This window comes from Lynx rufus, unplaced genomic scaffold, assembly GCF_022079265.1.
Source record: "Lynx rufus isolate CCGP_SWC_20201006 ecotype Redwood Valley unplaced genomic scaffold, mLynRuf1.p SCAF_2, whole genome shotgun sequence".
NCBI classification, from domain to species: Eukaryota; Metazoa; Chordata; class Mammalia; order Carnivora; family Felidae; genus Lynx; species Lynx rufus.
Window position 1 is genome coordinate 90,364,655 of NW_025814834.1, and position 17,455 is coordinate 90,382,109.

Sequence of the window (17,455 nt, forward strand, 5' to 3'; positions counted from 1 at the left end):
ATAATAGTCTTGATATCATGGGAGAAGTTAAGAAAATGACTATATGAATAGGGCCTTTATCATATATTCCTAAAACTTAGTGAGCCCATGTCTTTATCTTTTAAAAGCCTTCCAAATTGTGATTCCATAATACTTGATTAGAACAAAGTGACATTTTATTTTAAATTTTCTGTACTTACACAGACTTGGTTGCAAATATCCATCATTCCCAGTTCAGATAAAAATGACTTTCTTGGGAATCGATTTTTTTTCTGTTTTATTATCAGTACTTTATTAAAGACAAAAAGGAGATGTGATATTTTAAAGATAGAAATGAACTTGTTCTTTCATATAAACTTCACTCTCATGTCTATAACAAGAAAAGTTAGTTGATTCCTTTATTAACTTTTTAATTTAAAAGACTATCTCTTTTATTAAAGGGCTTAAGGAAAAATCAAAATCATCGATTTGTGGATTTTTTGGAATATAAATCCCACTCATCTGAAAGCTTTGTTATATAATTTTTATCTAGATATAATTCCATCCAATAGCACAATATGTGACCAGAGCTGATAAAGATGGGTTTGTCTTGGACAAGCCTAGACTAACAATGCAATATATGATACTTTTGAAAACTGTCTTACTGCTGCTGAATCTGAAGCAATAATATTGGTAATTAGACTGTATTACACACCCTTTGTTGTCTTTCCCACAGTTAACAAATTGGATATTAACAAATTTAATATCCAAAAGTGAAGGACAATTTTGGGGACAGCTTTTTAAAATCTACTTCTTTATTGTATCACATTGGTGAAAGAGAAAGAAAAAAGTCTTTTCAACCCTTCTTAGACAACTGTTCTGAAATATAATGGTGGCAGAAGGAAACTGGGTCATTTTATGGTTCATGTTGCCCATAGTTATACATGAAGAAGCAAAACCATAACTTCCAACATGACTCCAAATAGCAAATTAATCATCGAGTAGAAACTAGTAAAACACGGGCCACTTGTTTTAATTGCTAAGTCATTTCTTAAAGACTGATTGGGCATAGTACATCTTTATATTATACTCAAGAAGCAATATTTATATTTGATTTGATTACATTCAGGCTAGATCTACAAACAACTAAAAAAATATTCTTGAATTATCTTCACCATGAGTTTATTTGTTTATTTTTCACTCTGATTGTTAAATCTTGGACTGTCTACAGAGGAATCCAATTAACACAAATTCAACAATACCTTTCATTCAGTTGCATTGCCATTGAAGTGTATCTCAGTTATTTATTGAATGTTCTGATTGAGAAAGCTATCTAACTTTCAGCTGCCAAAGGCATTTTAGTTTCATTGTACAGTTTTTATAATGTGTAATACATCATATATACAGACTAGTCACAAAAATTAAATATCTACAACAGTGAAGACTAACTGTACAATTTATATGTTATAGATCTTACTTTTCTATATTGAAGGAAGTTTACTTAAGACAGAAAGCATTCTGTCGATGATATTTTTGCAAGAGGATACTGTCTGGACTCCAGTAACATTATGAAATAAAAAAACAAAAACCTGAATAAGTAGAAAAAACATTATTTTTTACCACATCTTATTTTAGTCGATTGTTATTCACTGATACTGATGATAAAAATAAAGACAAGCAGTCCCAAAGAAAATTAATGATTTGAGTGAAAAAGTGTAAGCACAACTAGAACCTTAATTACGGAATTTGTCATTCATTCTTCTCTACTATAACCATCAATCTTTAGTCAGTTTAAACTTTAGTATGCGCACAGGTGTCTCACAATACCATAGGCCAACTCCTAATGGGTGAAAATGTCTTATGATTAAGCCCATGAACCTTTTATATTTGAGAAACATACCTTCATGAGGATATCCAAAATATAACTAATTACACTGAATTATTTTAAATTAAAAAAATTAATGTTTATTTATTTTTGAGAGAGAGAGAAACAGGGGCAGAGAGAGAGGGAGACATAGAATTCAAAGCAGGCTCCAGGCTCTGAGCCTGGGACCAACCTGGGGCTTGAACTAACAAATCATGACCTGAGCCAAAGTCAGATGATTAACCGACTGAGCAACCCAGGAGCCCCACACCCTGAGTTATTTTAAATAAAGGTTAGATAAGTGGTTTAAATGATTAGTTAATTCTGTATATACTAAAAAGATAAAAAGTAAAATATGGAAAAGGTTTTTTTTAGAAAATAGCCATAATTAGGAAACCAGTAAGTGTGGAAATGAAGGATATTTAGGGTAACTTTTCATATAGGAAGGAAAATTTTTACTATAGCCAATTAAATTCTAGGTAAGCTATCCACATTTAATTCAGATAAAGATTAGTTATTCATTTTTTTCCTAATTTCTACAGTACCATAATGTAGACTGGGTAATTTCTTTGATATATGAAGAAAAATATCCATCATAATTATATATTAAGAAGCAGAAATATGATTTTAAATAATTTCACATTTATTTTTGTTTATTTATCCTTATGTATTGATTTTGTAGGTCTGGCTGTGGATCATTTTAGTGAACGAATATACTGGGCTGACCTTGAGCTTTCTGTTATTGGCAGTGTTCTGTATGATGGCTCTGATTCAGTAGTCTCTGTCAGCAGCAAACAAGGTTTGTGAAGTGCTTTTGTTTTGTCTTTAATTATTATTGAGTATATTAAGTACTGATATGTAAACATAAATATGAAAGGTTTACGTTCTGAGTTTCCTCAATTTCTTTTTCCTTACAAGTTGTTGCTCTTACTATGGATTAAAACTTTTATTCCCGGTAGAAGAACAAAGAGGCCAGGCCAGAAGAACTTAGCTTAGGACAAACATGGTCCATTGCTTCTCAGATTCAGAAAATAGTCATTCTGTTCCTTCTGTAGATATTACATTCTGGGCAGAACACTTGAGTTAATCAACATTAGTGCCTCTGAACACAAGTTTTTATTTCAAATTGCAGTGACAGCAAGCAGAAATGAATTATTGTAGGGCACCTGGGTGGCTTAATCGTTAAGCCTCTGACTTTGACTCAGGTAATGATCTCACAGTTTGTATGTTCGAATCCCACATCAGGTGAGCTCGTGCCCCACTTTGGGTGAACTTGAGCCAGGGGGAGCTCCACTTCTCCTTCTCTCTCTCTCTCTCTCTCTACCCCTTGTGGGAGTCTTTCTCTGTCTGCCCCTTGCTCACTTGCACCCTCTCTCTCAAAAAAGAATTAAAATAAAATGTCTTTAAAAAATGAATGATTATATATAATAAAGCATCACTGTAACAACTATTGCATTCAAGAGAAAAGCAGTGTGTAAAAATAACTTACCTCTACCTTCAGTGAGTGCAGAATCTACCTGTGCTCTTCTTTTGTGGTACCCTTTCTTATTCCCGCCTCTGTGACTACCTCCTATATTTTATTCTTTTTTTTCTCCCACTTTCTTTGCCTGGCAACCTCAGTTCTCTCTGGTGAATTTAATTTCTTTCCCTTCTGGTTTATTTTTCCCTTCTCCACCACCACGTCTTCTCTTATTTACCACAAATTGTTTATCATATGGACTTGAAGTTTTTATATGTATATATTACATATACTGAATGTAGCTCCTCTGCTTCTTGTTTTTTTTAACAAAAGCAGAGAAGTTGAAAGAAAAATAATTAAATTGAACTTTCATTGTGCCTTTGCCTAATGTGTGTTTTTTCTATGATAGCCCTAGACAGACAAAAAAATTCCATATTACACCTGATTACAATAAAGTTGACCTTTTCAGCTTAAGTACATTGAAGTAGCATATAGAAGTTTTTAAAAAAGCATTTTATGTTTTACAGCCTCTAGATAATAATTAAAATATAAATGTCATTTTGCTTGTTATAAATTTCAGTATCAAAAGTTAGATTAATTATTCTTTTCATAAAACCTCTTAAAGTAACAGTTATTTCTTACAATGGGAAAAATGATGGCCTCTATTATGGTTAGCCACACTCGTCATGTGCACCATTGCTATTTGCCAGGTTCTTTTCTTGATCCCATTTCAAAACAACAATAGTAATGCCTTTTTCTCTTCTTCTCTTTTTGTCATTCAGGCAATCTAATTTGATCATTAAGTTGATCTAGAACACAAACTCAGAATTTTGTGAGCTTCCTAATTGTGTACAATGGATAAGGCTGGCCTGTAGCTTTTCTTTTGTCTGCAAACTGTACAGAGAGATGACTCTGCATATAGTAAGCCCCCAGCAAATGCTTTGTGGGGCTGCAGATGGTTAAAGTGATGATAGAAATGTTTTTTTTGTTGTGAGTGATGTGTTTAATATCTCATATATTCTTCTGCAAAGAAATTAATTATGACAACTTTTCAGCTAATGGTAAAAACATTATAATTCTGAAATTTTTTTAAACCACAGTAATAAGATTTTCTACATGATCTTAGATAAAATTGGTGTCAAGTCCAAGCATTTATTTACATTGCAACTTTTATAACTCTATCTTTTAAAAATTCTAGGCTTGTTACATCCACATAGGATTGATATATTTGAAGATTATATATATGGAGCAGGACCTAAAAATGGTGTATTTCGAGTACAAAAATTTGGCCATGGTTCAGTAGAGTACCTAGCTTTAGATGTTGATAAAACGAAAGGTGTTTTGATATCTCATCGCTATAAACAGCTAGACTGTAAGTATATTTTATACTGTTTTTGATATTGGTGAATTTTTTTCCATATGACTCTCAGAAGACAGTATTTTAAAATATTTTAACTCTTTTAATGTCTTAATCCCAAGAGTTAAGTAACTTTAATTTTGAAATCACTAAATGTTTTAAATCACCACAGTGAAGATATAAATGGTACAAAAGTTTATTTTGTGTTGGACTGTGTTTCCTTGAAATTAGAATTGACTTGGTTATTTAAAACAAAAGTTTCTTTCTATTTTTCTAAAAGTCATAATAAAACCTGTGAGTCTATATATAAACCATGCAAGTAGTGAAATACATCATTAGCCATTTTGACTCTTGTTACTGATAACCAATAACAATCATAACATCAACATTCCATCTTTAAAATCATCCTAGGGGTACTGCTTTCAAGGGTTATATTTTCTCTGATTGTGACTTTTTTATTGTTACTTTCCCTCCTAGAAAGGAATAGGTAAATGGTTGATGTAATTATCTTGAAAGATATGTTCCAAACACAACTACCAAATATATTGAAGAACAAAGTAGAAAAAAAAAAAGTGGCTGAAATAATGTCTTTTTGTATGAGTTTACACTTCAAGAAACTGTGTAAGATTTGTTGATAATGTTTATGGCAAATAAAAAGATATTTACCTCATTTGGTACAATTATCTGGAAAGGCAACAATTGGTAATTATCTAAATCAGTTCTAGAAAAGGATTAAAATAGTACATAGCCCCCTAAGAACTTTCTGAAATGCTATCCAAGGTTTTATTGCTTTTTACCTGTGATCTGACATATTTAGTTCCAAGGTTAATATGAGTACACTCTCTATCATCCTCTAGTTCTGTTTGATTCTTATTCATAGTCAAATATTACCACCTTCGTAAAAACTACATAAACAAATAAAACTCTGCCCTAAGTATAATAGGTGTTTGAGTAGTGGTTCTAACAGAGTGAAAGCCATTTTTATAGTCATTCTAACGACAGATCCTCTAAGGAGAGCTGTGGAGTAAGTTATGACTGCAGAAGATGCTAATTGGTGAGAAATTTAGACAAAAATAAATGTGGCAGACATTTACATGCATATAAACTCCAACCTGATGTAAAGGAAACCATGTTAAATGTGGTGTTTAGGAAAAAAAAAGTCATATCCTCTGTTTGTGTTTTGAACAAGTACATATGGGTTATAAGTCTTTGTAAGTACGAGGGGGAAGTTGTTTCTGTCTGTTCAGCAGTTCTGAAGCTATCTAAAATGAGGATTAGGTCCCTCAAGACTTCAGTTGGCTGGATTTGTTTTACGTAGACCCAAACTGTACTTCGGTATCTCAGAGCAACTCTTTTACCAAAAATACGTCAGATGGAAGAGTGACAAAGCATATATTTGAATACTTTCTTCTCTCTTGGGAGAGAAGAAATGTAAATCAGGGTAAATTTCCTGTTAATGATGGATGTTGGTTAACACTTTCTCTTTACGTATAAAGGAGAATGGTAACATTGAAAGGACATACACCCAAAAGCAATTTGATAGGATGTCTTTTCAACATTGCTACTGCATCCTTTCACCTTGTTAAATTTTACATTTTTGAAGCCTATTGTACTTATAGTTATGATTTTTTTTGTTTTCTTTTGTTTTAATCAGTACCCAATCCATGCTTGGACTTAGTGTGTGACTTCCTGTGTTTGCTGAATCCTTTTGGAGCCACCTGTGTGTGCCCAGAAGGAAAATACTTGATTAATGGTACTTGCAATGATGACAGCCTGTTGGGTAGGTAAACTTTATTATTCTGTAAATAATGAATTAATTTGTATGATAAATTTTCACAGCTATTGAAACTGAACAGAATTAGTCAATCATCAGTATAGCTGCCTTCATATCATTGGTTCTCGAATGCCTATGTAAACTACTCTCTCTGATGATGACTTTCTATCAATTTATTCCTCATTTATTCACAGAGCTGCACGGAGCACTTGCTATACATTTAAGACTAGATTAAGAACTTTGAAGTCAAATGCCAAATCAAGATACTTTTATATATCTCTTTTACCAGTGAGGATTATGATATTTCCCAGGATGCCATTTTGTTATAAGGTTAAACCCAGCCATTTTAAGGTTTATTCATTCATCAGATTCATGGTGAACAACTTCCATGCACCAAACACTAATTTACAAACTGAGGATAAGAAGTGAAGTTGTAGTCTCTTCCGTGTAAAATTTGATTCACAATACATACTACTAATAATACTAATAAATATTTTGAGGGCTTATGAGCAAAACATAACACTAATTTAGAAACTAAGGACTAATTTTGAAACAAAACTGACAAGATTTATTCAGTCTTAGAACTCATATTTTAGAAGCTACATTAACATTAAAGCAAACATTTTAAAAAGTGAAACATTATTTCAGATGCTTATAAGTAATAAATAGCAAAAAATCAAAAATAAAATAACAAAAATCAAAAACCAAAATAGTATTGAAGAGATGTCTCTCAATTATCCAGGTAAACTGACGTTAAGTTCCCTCATAATCAAGACATTAACCATAATGGAAAAACAAATTGCTATTAAGTGAAAAGAAAATTAACACTCAGTAAATTTTATGACACAGACAAAAATATAGGGCTCCAAAATCCCTTGAGGATCACAACATTTTCCACTGAGATACACTTAGGATCTCTTCATAGCAGGGTTTTCTACCTGCTATATTTTTCTCTGTTGGAACTCCTCACGTAAACATTGTGCCTTTGCCCTTAGTAAACATGTCTACACCCATATCATGTTCTCGTTGTTGTCTCCTGGGAGTTACATACAATCGGAAGACTTTTACCTTTACGATACTGTAAGTGTCTAAAACTATCACAGCTCTTTCATTTAATATATATTCTTTAAGCATTGGATATGCAAAGCTGAAGAGGATGTAAAGGTGAAATGATGAATAGATAGATGTTTGTGTCAATTGAGATACATGGTACAGAAGAGACAGAGTTAAAACTACTGTGAGAATTCAGGTGATCATCCAGTTAGAGAATCGATTACAGTTTTCTGTAGAATATGACCTTAGAACAAGGTCTGTAAAGACAGATGGGATTCAGATTAAGTGGGAATGAGGGATCAGAACATTAAGACAGAGGAACTGAAAAGTCATGAAAATAAGGCATGTAAAGAAAATAGTGAGTCATTTATTTTAGTTAGGGTGTAGCATGTCTGAAGTACTGTTGTGGGTGGCAAGGTTAGAACTTTCTTAACAGAAAGCTAATTGTAAATCATGATTGGTATTTTGGATGAGTACTTTAGTGCCAGTTCTTGAAAAGGAAGCTGTCACTGGCACTAGAATGCACCCTTTCTTTTTATTGATTATCTTTCCAACCAGAGTAGCTGTGATCTCAACTGTGATGGTCAAGTAAGAGAATTACATGAACATTTTCAAATGTTATTAGGCACATTTTTCACTAGCTGCTCTGACATGGTCACGTAGGTAAACTATGTGTCACCACATATTTCTCTTTAACCTCTCAGAAATAGATTTTTTTAAATATCAGTCTATCCTTGTGAGGAGATGTGCCACATTTTTACTAGTTCCACATACACTCTTAACCAATGATCTCACAGGTGCCCCCTATGTACTGTGTCTACCTGTATTAGAGACCCCTCAGAGAGAGATTAAGATTCTGCACAGAAGTATTCTACTAATGCCACCAATGTGACTTTTACATCGATTCAGATGTTATCAGTGTTGTTTTTATGGTCAAGTTGCCTATAATTTTTGCTGTTTTCCCTTTATAACTCGACATTAATATCTCTTCTACATAACACTCCTTTTTTCTTCTTTGCTTAGTGTAAATAATTTATCTAACAATCCACGTTTATTTATCCAGTAATCCAACAAATATACAGGAAGAGGTTGGCCTGGGGTAGATCTGAGGTCGAGCTTTGTTTTAGGCCAAGATCTATCACTTAACTAATTTATGTGACCCTGCCTTCCCTTAGTCTCCATTTTTCCTGTATAAAATTAGATTAACAATAAATATTACTACTAGTTGTAGTAATAATAAATATTTTTAAGGTTTATGAGCAAAGCACATGTAAGTATATGTGTATTATTGTATTTAATTCCCCTGAGATCCCCAATGATAGTATTATCATTACCCCTATTTTTATAGATTAGGAAACTAAAGCATGAAGAGGCTCAGTTGATTGTCATCCCAAGGTGAACCTAGGCATTCTACACTCTTAACTGTCACACAGCACACCCCAGTGCCTCTATGTCACCTGTATTGTCCACGTCCAGAGTCACTGAAAATACTGGAAAGGACATATATAAATTGCCTAGCACAATGCTTTGCAAAAAGTAGGCACACAGCACTCTAAGATAAATCTATCATGAAGTAGGTAGGAAAATTAAGCAGGTTTTTCGCTATATTACATCACCAAATTTTATAGTTTTATGTTTAGAATGAGAAAGCATGTTTGTCTAACTATGCACTTATTCAAGATCTAAAACTTTTTAAGAAATTTCAGTTTTACTCTTTCAGATCTGATTGAAAGACATGATTCCAGGTACCTCCTAAAAGCTCATTTTGTAATTTAAAAGAAAATTTTACATTTTAAATAATCAGAGTGTTAAAAATATTCATATTGGCCTCTATGCATATGAGTCTTGGTAGCATACAGCTTGGACCACCTCAGTTAAGAATATAAATAAGGAGATTTCAGAATTATTGATTGGTGTAGATAAATGCCAATTAATTTTTTCCTGACATTAACATTTGATACAGCCAAGTTTTCTGCTCCTTATAATTACTTGTCTTTCTCTAGCTGCTATTGTTAAATGATGAGACACTGAATATTTTTAATCTTCATGTAAGAAATTTGAAATTCAAATGCTACTCATTCTTGGAAAAGTATTCACCTGCTCTTTCCTATAGTTGATTATAATTGCTGGAGCTTGGCTTCTAGGGGTGATTTAGTTATTGGCAAAAGCAGCCTTCTTTTTCATTATAAAACTATTACAGTTAGGTTTTGAAACTCCACTTCTATTTCATCAAACAGTGTTATATTTTAAAATTTCTGTTGCCTACGAGGCCTGTTGTAGAAATGCACTTGTCCTAACATGTCGAGATTTCGGCTTTTTTTTTTTTATTTTTTAATGTTTATTTATTTTTGAGAGAAAGAGACAGAGTGTAAGCAGGGAAGGGGAAGAGAGAGAGAGGGAGACACAGAATCTGAAGTAGTCTTCAGCCTCTGAGCTGTCAGCACAGAGCCCAAAGTGGGGCTTGAACTCATGAACTGTGAGATCATGACCTGAGCTGAAATCGGATGCTTAACAGACTGAGCCACCCAGGCACCCCTAGATTTTGAATATCTATGTAGTTCACTTAGAACATTTACAGGTGAAAATGAACTCCCCACATAATAATCTTAACTGTGATCATAATGCCTTAAATATTTATCTTCACTGTTTACATTCACAGCTCCAATTAGGATCTTTTATGCTGAATGAATTAGAAATGTTTGGGTGAATTTTAAACTAAGAAAGCCTATAATTCCATTCTAGATCTTTCTTGAGAACTCAACCTCTATATTCAACTCTTTGCTTTACAATGAGGCAAGTCTCAGAATTGTCTAGCACAGCTGATAAATAGTCTCTATTGATGACAATGGATATGATATTTGAATCTTCTTTTTTTTTAATTTGAAGTCACTGAGGTTCTTTACGGTGCTTGTATGATTATTGCAGTGATACATTAAAGCATCCACTATGTATGGGCCAATATATCTTGAAGAAGGAATACAGGCTATTTTGATTTGACCTTACTTCACTATAAAAGAGGCATGACTCTAGTAGAAGACATATTCTAGAGCCGAATGCTTCTTACAGTATTCTCAATCATTTGTGTTCCATTGGGCATTATGGCCTGCCCTAAGTAAAGCAGTATTTCTAATGGAGCAAGGCCATGTTAGCACACATAGAAAAATAACCTGAAAAATTATTCCAAACCAATTCTTATCATAAATCAGACTCATCATATTTTTAAAAATAATTTTGCAACCCAAGGGAATGACTATCCTTTCTTATCCTCAACCAAAATGTATTAAGTAGACAGATGGTGCCTAATCATTTTCCATATGGAAATTTTACATATGGAAATGTTTCTGACACTGTTTTATCAACCTCTTTTACCAAATCTAAGTGACTTTTAGTTTTAAGTTGTTTATACATAGTTAATAAGGATGTATATCAAAGAATATACTTTCATTTAAATGTTTTTCTAGACCACAAATTATATGTGTGTGTGTGTGTGTGTGTGTATATATATATATATACTCTAAATCTATCCTACATATTTTAGTTTGTTTAAATATCAAATAGTCCTAAAAATAGGCCATGTTTGCTTATATCACAAAGAAAATGCATTGCTTATAAAATATTATATTTTTAGGAAGTTTCAGCTTGTTTTGTTAAAGTTTTAATAGATATAAGAAACGATTGATAATTCTTTACGCCTGAAGGATAACAGTTAATTCAATATTTGTATTCAACCTTCAACAGTGGTTAACATCTATGTCTCTGTTTTCAGGTAGTGTTTATACTATTTTGTTTCTTCTACTTTTATAGTAGAGGTATTTATTTGGAGAATTTTATTTAAAAAAGTAGATCCTAATATTTAATTTTTATTTATTTAAATTGTCCTTACTCTGCCATCCATTGAATAGCATGCTAATTTGTACATTTCTTCTTATAACCAGATGATTCATGCAAACTGACTTGTGAAAATGGAGGAAGATGCCTTTTAAATGAGAAGGGTGATTTGAGGTGTCACTGTTGGCCTAGTTATTCAGGAGACAGATGTGAAGTCAATCACTGTAGCAACTACTGTCAAAATGGAGGAACTTGTATGCCATCAACACTGGGTAAATATGTGAATGTCACTGTATATTAAAATAATTTGCATTTTTCCTTATATGTGAAAAACATAAAGAAAATATTTAATGTTACAGATATAATTCCTGATGTCTTAATAAAGAATACATAAACACAAGTTAAATATAATTGTTAATTCACCATAATCAGTAGTGTTTGTTCTAAATTCAGTAGTGAAGTTCTAGTCACAAAATTAGCAATGGTACTGATCATTATCATGTGTTGAGTGCCTGCCATGTATCAGGGCTCAGTGTTCATAGATATTCTGATGCTGGCTTAGAATGATTAAGTAACACCAGTTTTATAAGCCTTATATGTTTGTCTCCAAAATCTGTTCTTCTTTATTTTAATTTTATTTAATTTTGATATTTCAAGGTAGAGATTTTTTTTTAATTTATTAAAATTCCAGTTAGTTAGCATTCAGGTGTACAATATAGTGATTCAACACTTCCATATAATACATGGTGCTCATCTCAACAAGTGCCCTCCTTAATCCCCGTTGCCTATTCCACCTCCCATTCACCTCCCCTCTGGTAACCATCAGTTTGTCCTTTATAGATAATAGCTTTTTCTTGATTTACCTCTCCCTCTTTCCCCCCCCCCTTTGCTCCTTTGTTTTGTTTCTTAAATTCTACATATGAGTGAACTCATACGGTATTTATCTTTCTTGGATTGACTTTTTTCACTTAGCATAGTACTGTCTACCTCCATCCATGTTGTTGCAAATGGCAAAATTTCATTATTTTTGTGGCTGAGTAATATTTCATTGTGTGTGTATATTACATCTTTATCCATTCATCAGTCGATGGGCATTTGGGCTGTTTCCATAATTTGCCTAGTGTAGATAATACTGCCTATTGTAGATAATACTGTAGATAATATTGTAGATAATACATTGGGGTGCATGTATCCCTTTGAATTAGTAATTTTCTATTCTTTGGGGAAATATCCAGTAGTGCAATTGCTGTATTGTAGGGTAGTTCTATATTCAACTTTTTGAGAAACTGTTTTCCAGAGTGGCTGCACCAGTTTACATTCTCACCAACAGTGCAAGAGGGTTACCCTTTCTCCATATCCTCACCAACACCTTTATATTTTGTGTTATTGATTTTAGCCATTCTGACAGGTGTAAGGTAATATCTCATTGTAATTTTGATTTGTATTTTCCTGATGATCAGTGATGTTGAGCATGTTTTCATGTGTCTGATGTCCATCTTGATGTCTTATTTGGAAGAATGTGTTCTGCCCATTTTTTAGTTGGATTATTCATTTTTTGGATATGGAAGTTTTTTTTTTCTTAATGTTTATTTATTGTGAGAGAGAGTGAGAGCAAGCAGTAGAGGGACAGAGAGAGGGAGAGAAAGAATCCCCAGCAGGCTTCACATTTTCAACGCAGAGCCCGACATGGGGCTTGAACTCACAAACTGAGATCATGACCTGAGTCAAAATCTAGAGTCAGATACTTAACTGACTGAGCCACCCAGGCACCCCTGGATGTTGATTTTCAATAAGTTTTGGATACTAACCTTTCTCAGATATGTCATTTGCAAATATCTTCTTCTATTCTGTAGGTTTCCTTTTAGTTTTGTTGATTGTTTCCTTCATATGCAGAAGCTTTTCTATTTTGATGAAATCTCAACAGTTTATCTTTGCTTTTATTTCCCTGCCCTCAGGACACATATCTAGAAAGAAATTTCTGTGGCTGATAACAAATAGAGTACTACTTGTGTTCTTCTCTAGGATTTTTATGGTTTCATGTCTCACTTTTGGATCTTTAATCCATTTTGAGTTTACTTTTGTGTATGGTATAAGAAAATGGTCCAGTTTCATTCTTTTACATGTTCTTTTTTAATTAAACAGTTTGCCTAATGCTAAACATCATTTGCTTTCGAAAATTAAATTAGGGGGACCTGGTTGGCTCAGTCAGTTAAGCGTCTGACTCCTGGTTTTGGCTCAGACCATAATCTCATGGTTCGTGGGTTTGAGCCCTGCATCGGGCCCTGTGCTGACAGTGTGGGGCCTGCTTGGGATTCTCTCTTTCCTCTCTCTCTCTCTCTGCCCCTAGTCCACTCACAAGCTCTCTCTCCCAAAATAAATAAATTTAAAAAATTAAATTAAGTTAAATTAGGTTAAATTAAAAAATTAAATATCAATATACTATATCCTTACACCTGATAGCATCATAATCAAATTATAACTACTTTGTTGGTATTGTAATACAGTGTATAATATGCTTTGAAAATATCAGGTTACTACATGTTAAGATATACTTGAAATTCTTATTAAACTATGCAATAGCTGTGTTTGCAAAAAGGATTTTCTACAGTGCATAAGTGAACATTAAAACATATTGTTTTACTTAGTTCTATTATATTTAAAACATGTTCCCATGGGAAAAAATTAACCCCAATGCATAATAAAAATATAATTTGTAAATTCCAAAAATCAGTCTAAAAGACAGTATGCAACTATTAGAGTGCAATTTATGCACATTTAATTCTACTACAATAAATGCAAATTTAGTCAAATGGAAAATTAATCCATATGATCTTCACATCCCCTACACAGTTAATTTCTGTCTTACTGGGAATTCTCACTGCTTCTATTGCGTATTTTATTTTTTGAAGCATTTAGCATAATGCTAACTGAAAAGAGCCACATGAAGAAGCATTTTCAGTGGAGTTCAGAGGAACCAAACTGTTTCTGATTTGCATTCTAATAGTAAAAGCATTACTATTTCTTTAAATTTGCCTTTATGTCTACAAATATTTTTAACTTATGACTAATTGATAATTAAGGTATTCTAACTACTTAATAGAATTCTGAAAAAAAATTCAGCAAGTTGATTGAAATAAAAAGGCACCAGATCTTACTACATATTTTCACTCTGCCTAGGAGAAGCTACTCCTTATGGTAGAGTATATTCCATTGTTGTGGGAGAAACTGTAGTACTGGGACCATCACTGAATATGCAAATGAAAATTGAATTAATGTGAAGTAAAAGGATATTAGGACACTGTAATTGTATTTTTGTAACACAGATACCATTTTCTTTAGGGAAGAAGCTTTTCTTTTACAAATGAGTTGTATAAAGATTTTATAATTTGTTAATTTTCTCATTAAGATAATAAAAGTTACTGGGTTACAACCAGATGATTTTCTTATATTTATCTTTAGAAATATGTAAGCCAAGAAGAGTTTGGTACTCCAGACTATGAATATCTACTCAACCAGCAATGGATCCACAAGGACAAATCTCTATTGATTTTGCTGTCCTGTTAATGGATCCCGAACTACATGTGGATACAGCACAACTTTTAGTGTTTGATTCAAATCATTTGTCCAGATCTTGCTGTATTCTTAGTACATGTATTTTATCTTTGCACCCAGATAGAGTATTAGATCTTGATTTACATAGATAACATGTTCAAAAAAATTATTTTTCAAATTAGTTATATAAATGAGTCCTTATATGAATTCAGCTTGAGATATGGCCATGAAGTTTATTGTCTTATAGCATCTAATTATTTATAATAATATCATATCCAAATAAGTCATCTACAAAGCATTTTTTACTTTTAAAGATATGGGTTTATAAAAACATTGTTTACTATTATAGACTGTAGAACCTCATTATCTCCACACAAATGTTAATTTGTTAAATAAATCCCAGTGGGCAATTCATGGATTTATTCATTGTTGGTTTACTTACAGTTAAGCCTTTTGGCAAATTCCTATGTGGACACTATATGACTAGGGTTTGGGGCAGCTTTAATTAAAATTTATAAGTTTATGACAGTTGTACAGAACTATAATAATTGAACAAAGGAAATGTCACCAGTTAATTAAAAGCACACATCTGAGAGGCATAATTAAAATTTTGCATCTAGGAATGAGTTTTTCCTCATTCCTTAAGTTGTTTTTTTTTTTGAAAGAGAGAAAGCTAAAAATAAAATATATGAACTATATTCATATAGAAAAGTACTATGAAATGAAATTGTTTGACATTGATTATACCAGCAAGGGTGCATGTAGTTCATTTCTATGACCTCATAGGAGGAAATTAAGATAAAGTTTGCCTTGAGCAAAATAATGAAAATGAGAGTAAAGAATTGAATTTTTCAATCATTCTATTATAGAAAATAAAGAATAATTTAAGAATGTTTCTCATCATGGATATAATGAGGGTATTTATGTGATTAAATATATTTATATATTTACAATTAATCTTCACTTTTATAAATATTTATAATCTAAGGTATGTTGATGCTGTTTGGTATTTTCCTTACTCTTATAAGTCTATTATTTAAAATTTCAGTGTTCAGGGGCACCTGGGTGGCGCAGTCGGTTAAGCGTCCGACTTCAGCCAGGTCACGATCCCGCGGTCCGTGAGTTCGAGCCCCGCGTCGGGCTCTGGGCTGATGGCTCAGAGCCTGGAGCCTGTTTCTGATTCTGTGTCTCCCTCTCTCTCTGCCCCTCCCCCGTTCATGCTCTGTCTCTCTCTGTCCCAAAAATAAAATAAACGTTGAAAAAAAAAATTTTTAAATTTCAGTGTTCATATCAAAATGAACCGAGGTTTTCTACACAGCTGATTTAGAGTAATAGAGCAAGAGAGTTTGTAAATTTGGGGCAATATAGCCAAATATTCCCACTCATACAGTTTGGAGTTATGCAGAAGGGAAAGCAGTTTTTAATTTGGGAAGTTTGAAAATACATAAAAGCAGGACTGGCTAGGCAAAGGAGTGACAATACAATTTTCTATATAGATAATATTTGTAATGAATATCTTAAATGAATATGAAAAGAAGAAGCAAAAACTCTGCTTAAGCCTTCTCTGTAACCACATCTGTGGACTTGGGCAATGAACGATTTTGTCCCCACAACTAAAACAGGAGTAAAGAGGAGTAAGGAAAGGCGGTGGGGGGTGGGGCGGGGGGAGATTCTTCTCACTATGTCTCCCTGCAACAGGCAGGGACTTTATAGTTGTAAGCAAGTAGATGGTGAGACTTTCCTTTCTCATTCAGTCAGGCTCTTTCTGTTCAGGACACTGCCCCCAATATGAAGGTGGCATAGATGATGGCACTGCCATCAAATATTGGCTGCCCTAAAAGTGTTCTCTCCAAGTGTTCTCTCTCCCAGTTAAGCTAGGAACTTTTGGATACCCTGAAAACATCATGGGAGTAGTGACAAAACATGAACACTGATGTGTCTCAAGTCACATCTGTACCTAGGACATGGAGTACACAACCACCTAACTAACATCATGATAAAGGGTACACATGCCCACCTTTAACTGCCCATCTTTGTTTTTCTTTCACTTTTACTTATATGAGAGCAACTTTTCATTTAAATTAAGCTTGATGTCCTAGCTTCCTCAACATAAATATTGTTTATATTTAGGGAATGCTGAGAGCTGGATATTTGGTCCTACTTGCTTTTTTAAGAATCCAAGAGAATATTAAGTTGAAAATGTAAAATCGAAAACATAAAATAGTGCATATAATGTTAACAAATATGTGACATAGAGAGACATAGCTATGACAAATCAAGTAGGAAAAAAAAACCAGAAAGCATACTGAGCAAATGACAGAAGACAAGTCTCACACATACACGCAAACATAGAAAAAAGGAAGATAAGAGGAAAAAGAGAGAGGAGGAGTTTGGAGAGGACAAAGCACAGGATCCCAGTCGCACATACATGAAACCAGCATCTTCAAATCACTATAAGAAGAAAATATTCAGGGTAAAAATCTTGACACAGGTAATTTGAAAATACTCATCAAGAGTTTTAAAATTTTTCTGTGTTCTGTAATTAACTAATGTCAGTTTTATAAACATATCCCAAGGATTATATAATGATAAAAAACAAAATATTTAGAA

At 33.0% G+C, this 17,455-nt stretch overlaps 1 protein-coding gene across 1 annotated transcript in view; it reads left to right on the forward strand.

Annotated features, from left to right (window-relative positions):
- Positions 1 to 17,455, forward strand: part of LRP1B (LDL receptor related protein 1B) — a 1,918,909-nt gene that overhangs the window by 1,823,200 nt on the left and 78,254 nt on the right. Inside the window, exons 80-83 of the mRNA XM_047084146.1 lie at positions 2,505 to 2,621; positions 4,480 to 4,653; positions 6,293 to 6,418; positions 11,401 to 11,565. Of these exons, the coding sequence (XP_046940102.1) occupies positions 2,505 to 2,621; positions 4,480 to 4,653; positions 6,293 to 6,418; positions 11,401 to 11,565 (582 nt within the window). The remainder of the gene's footprint in view (positions 1 to 2,504; positions 2,622 to 4,479; positions 4,654 to 6,292; positions 6,419 to 11,400; positions 11,566 to 17,455) is intronic.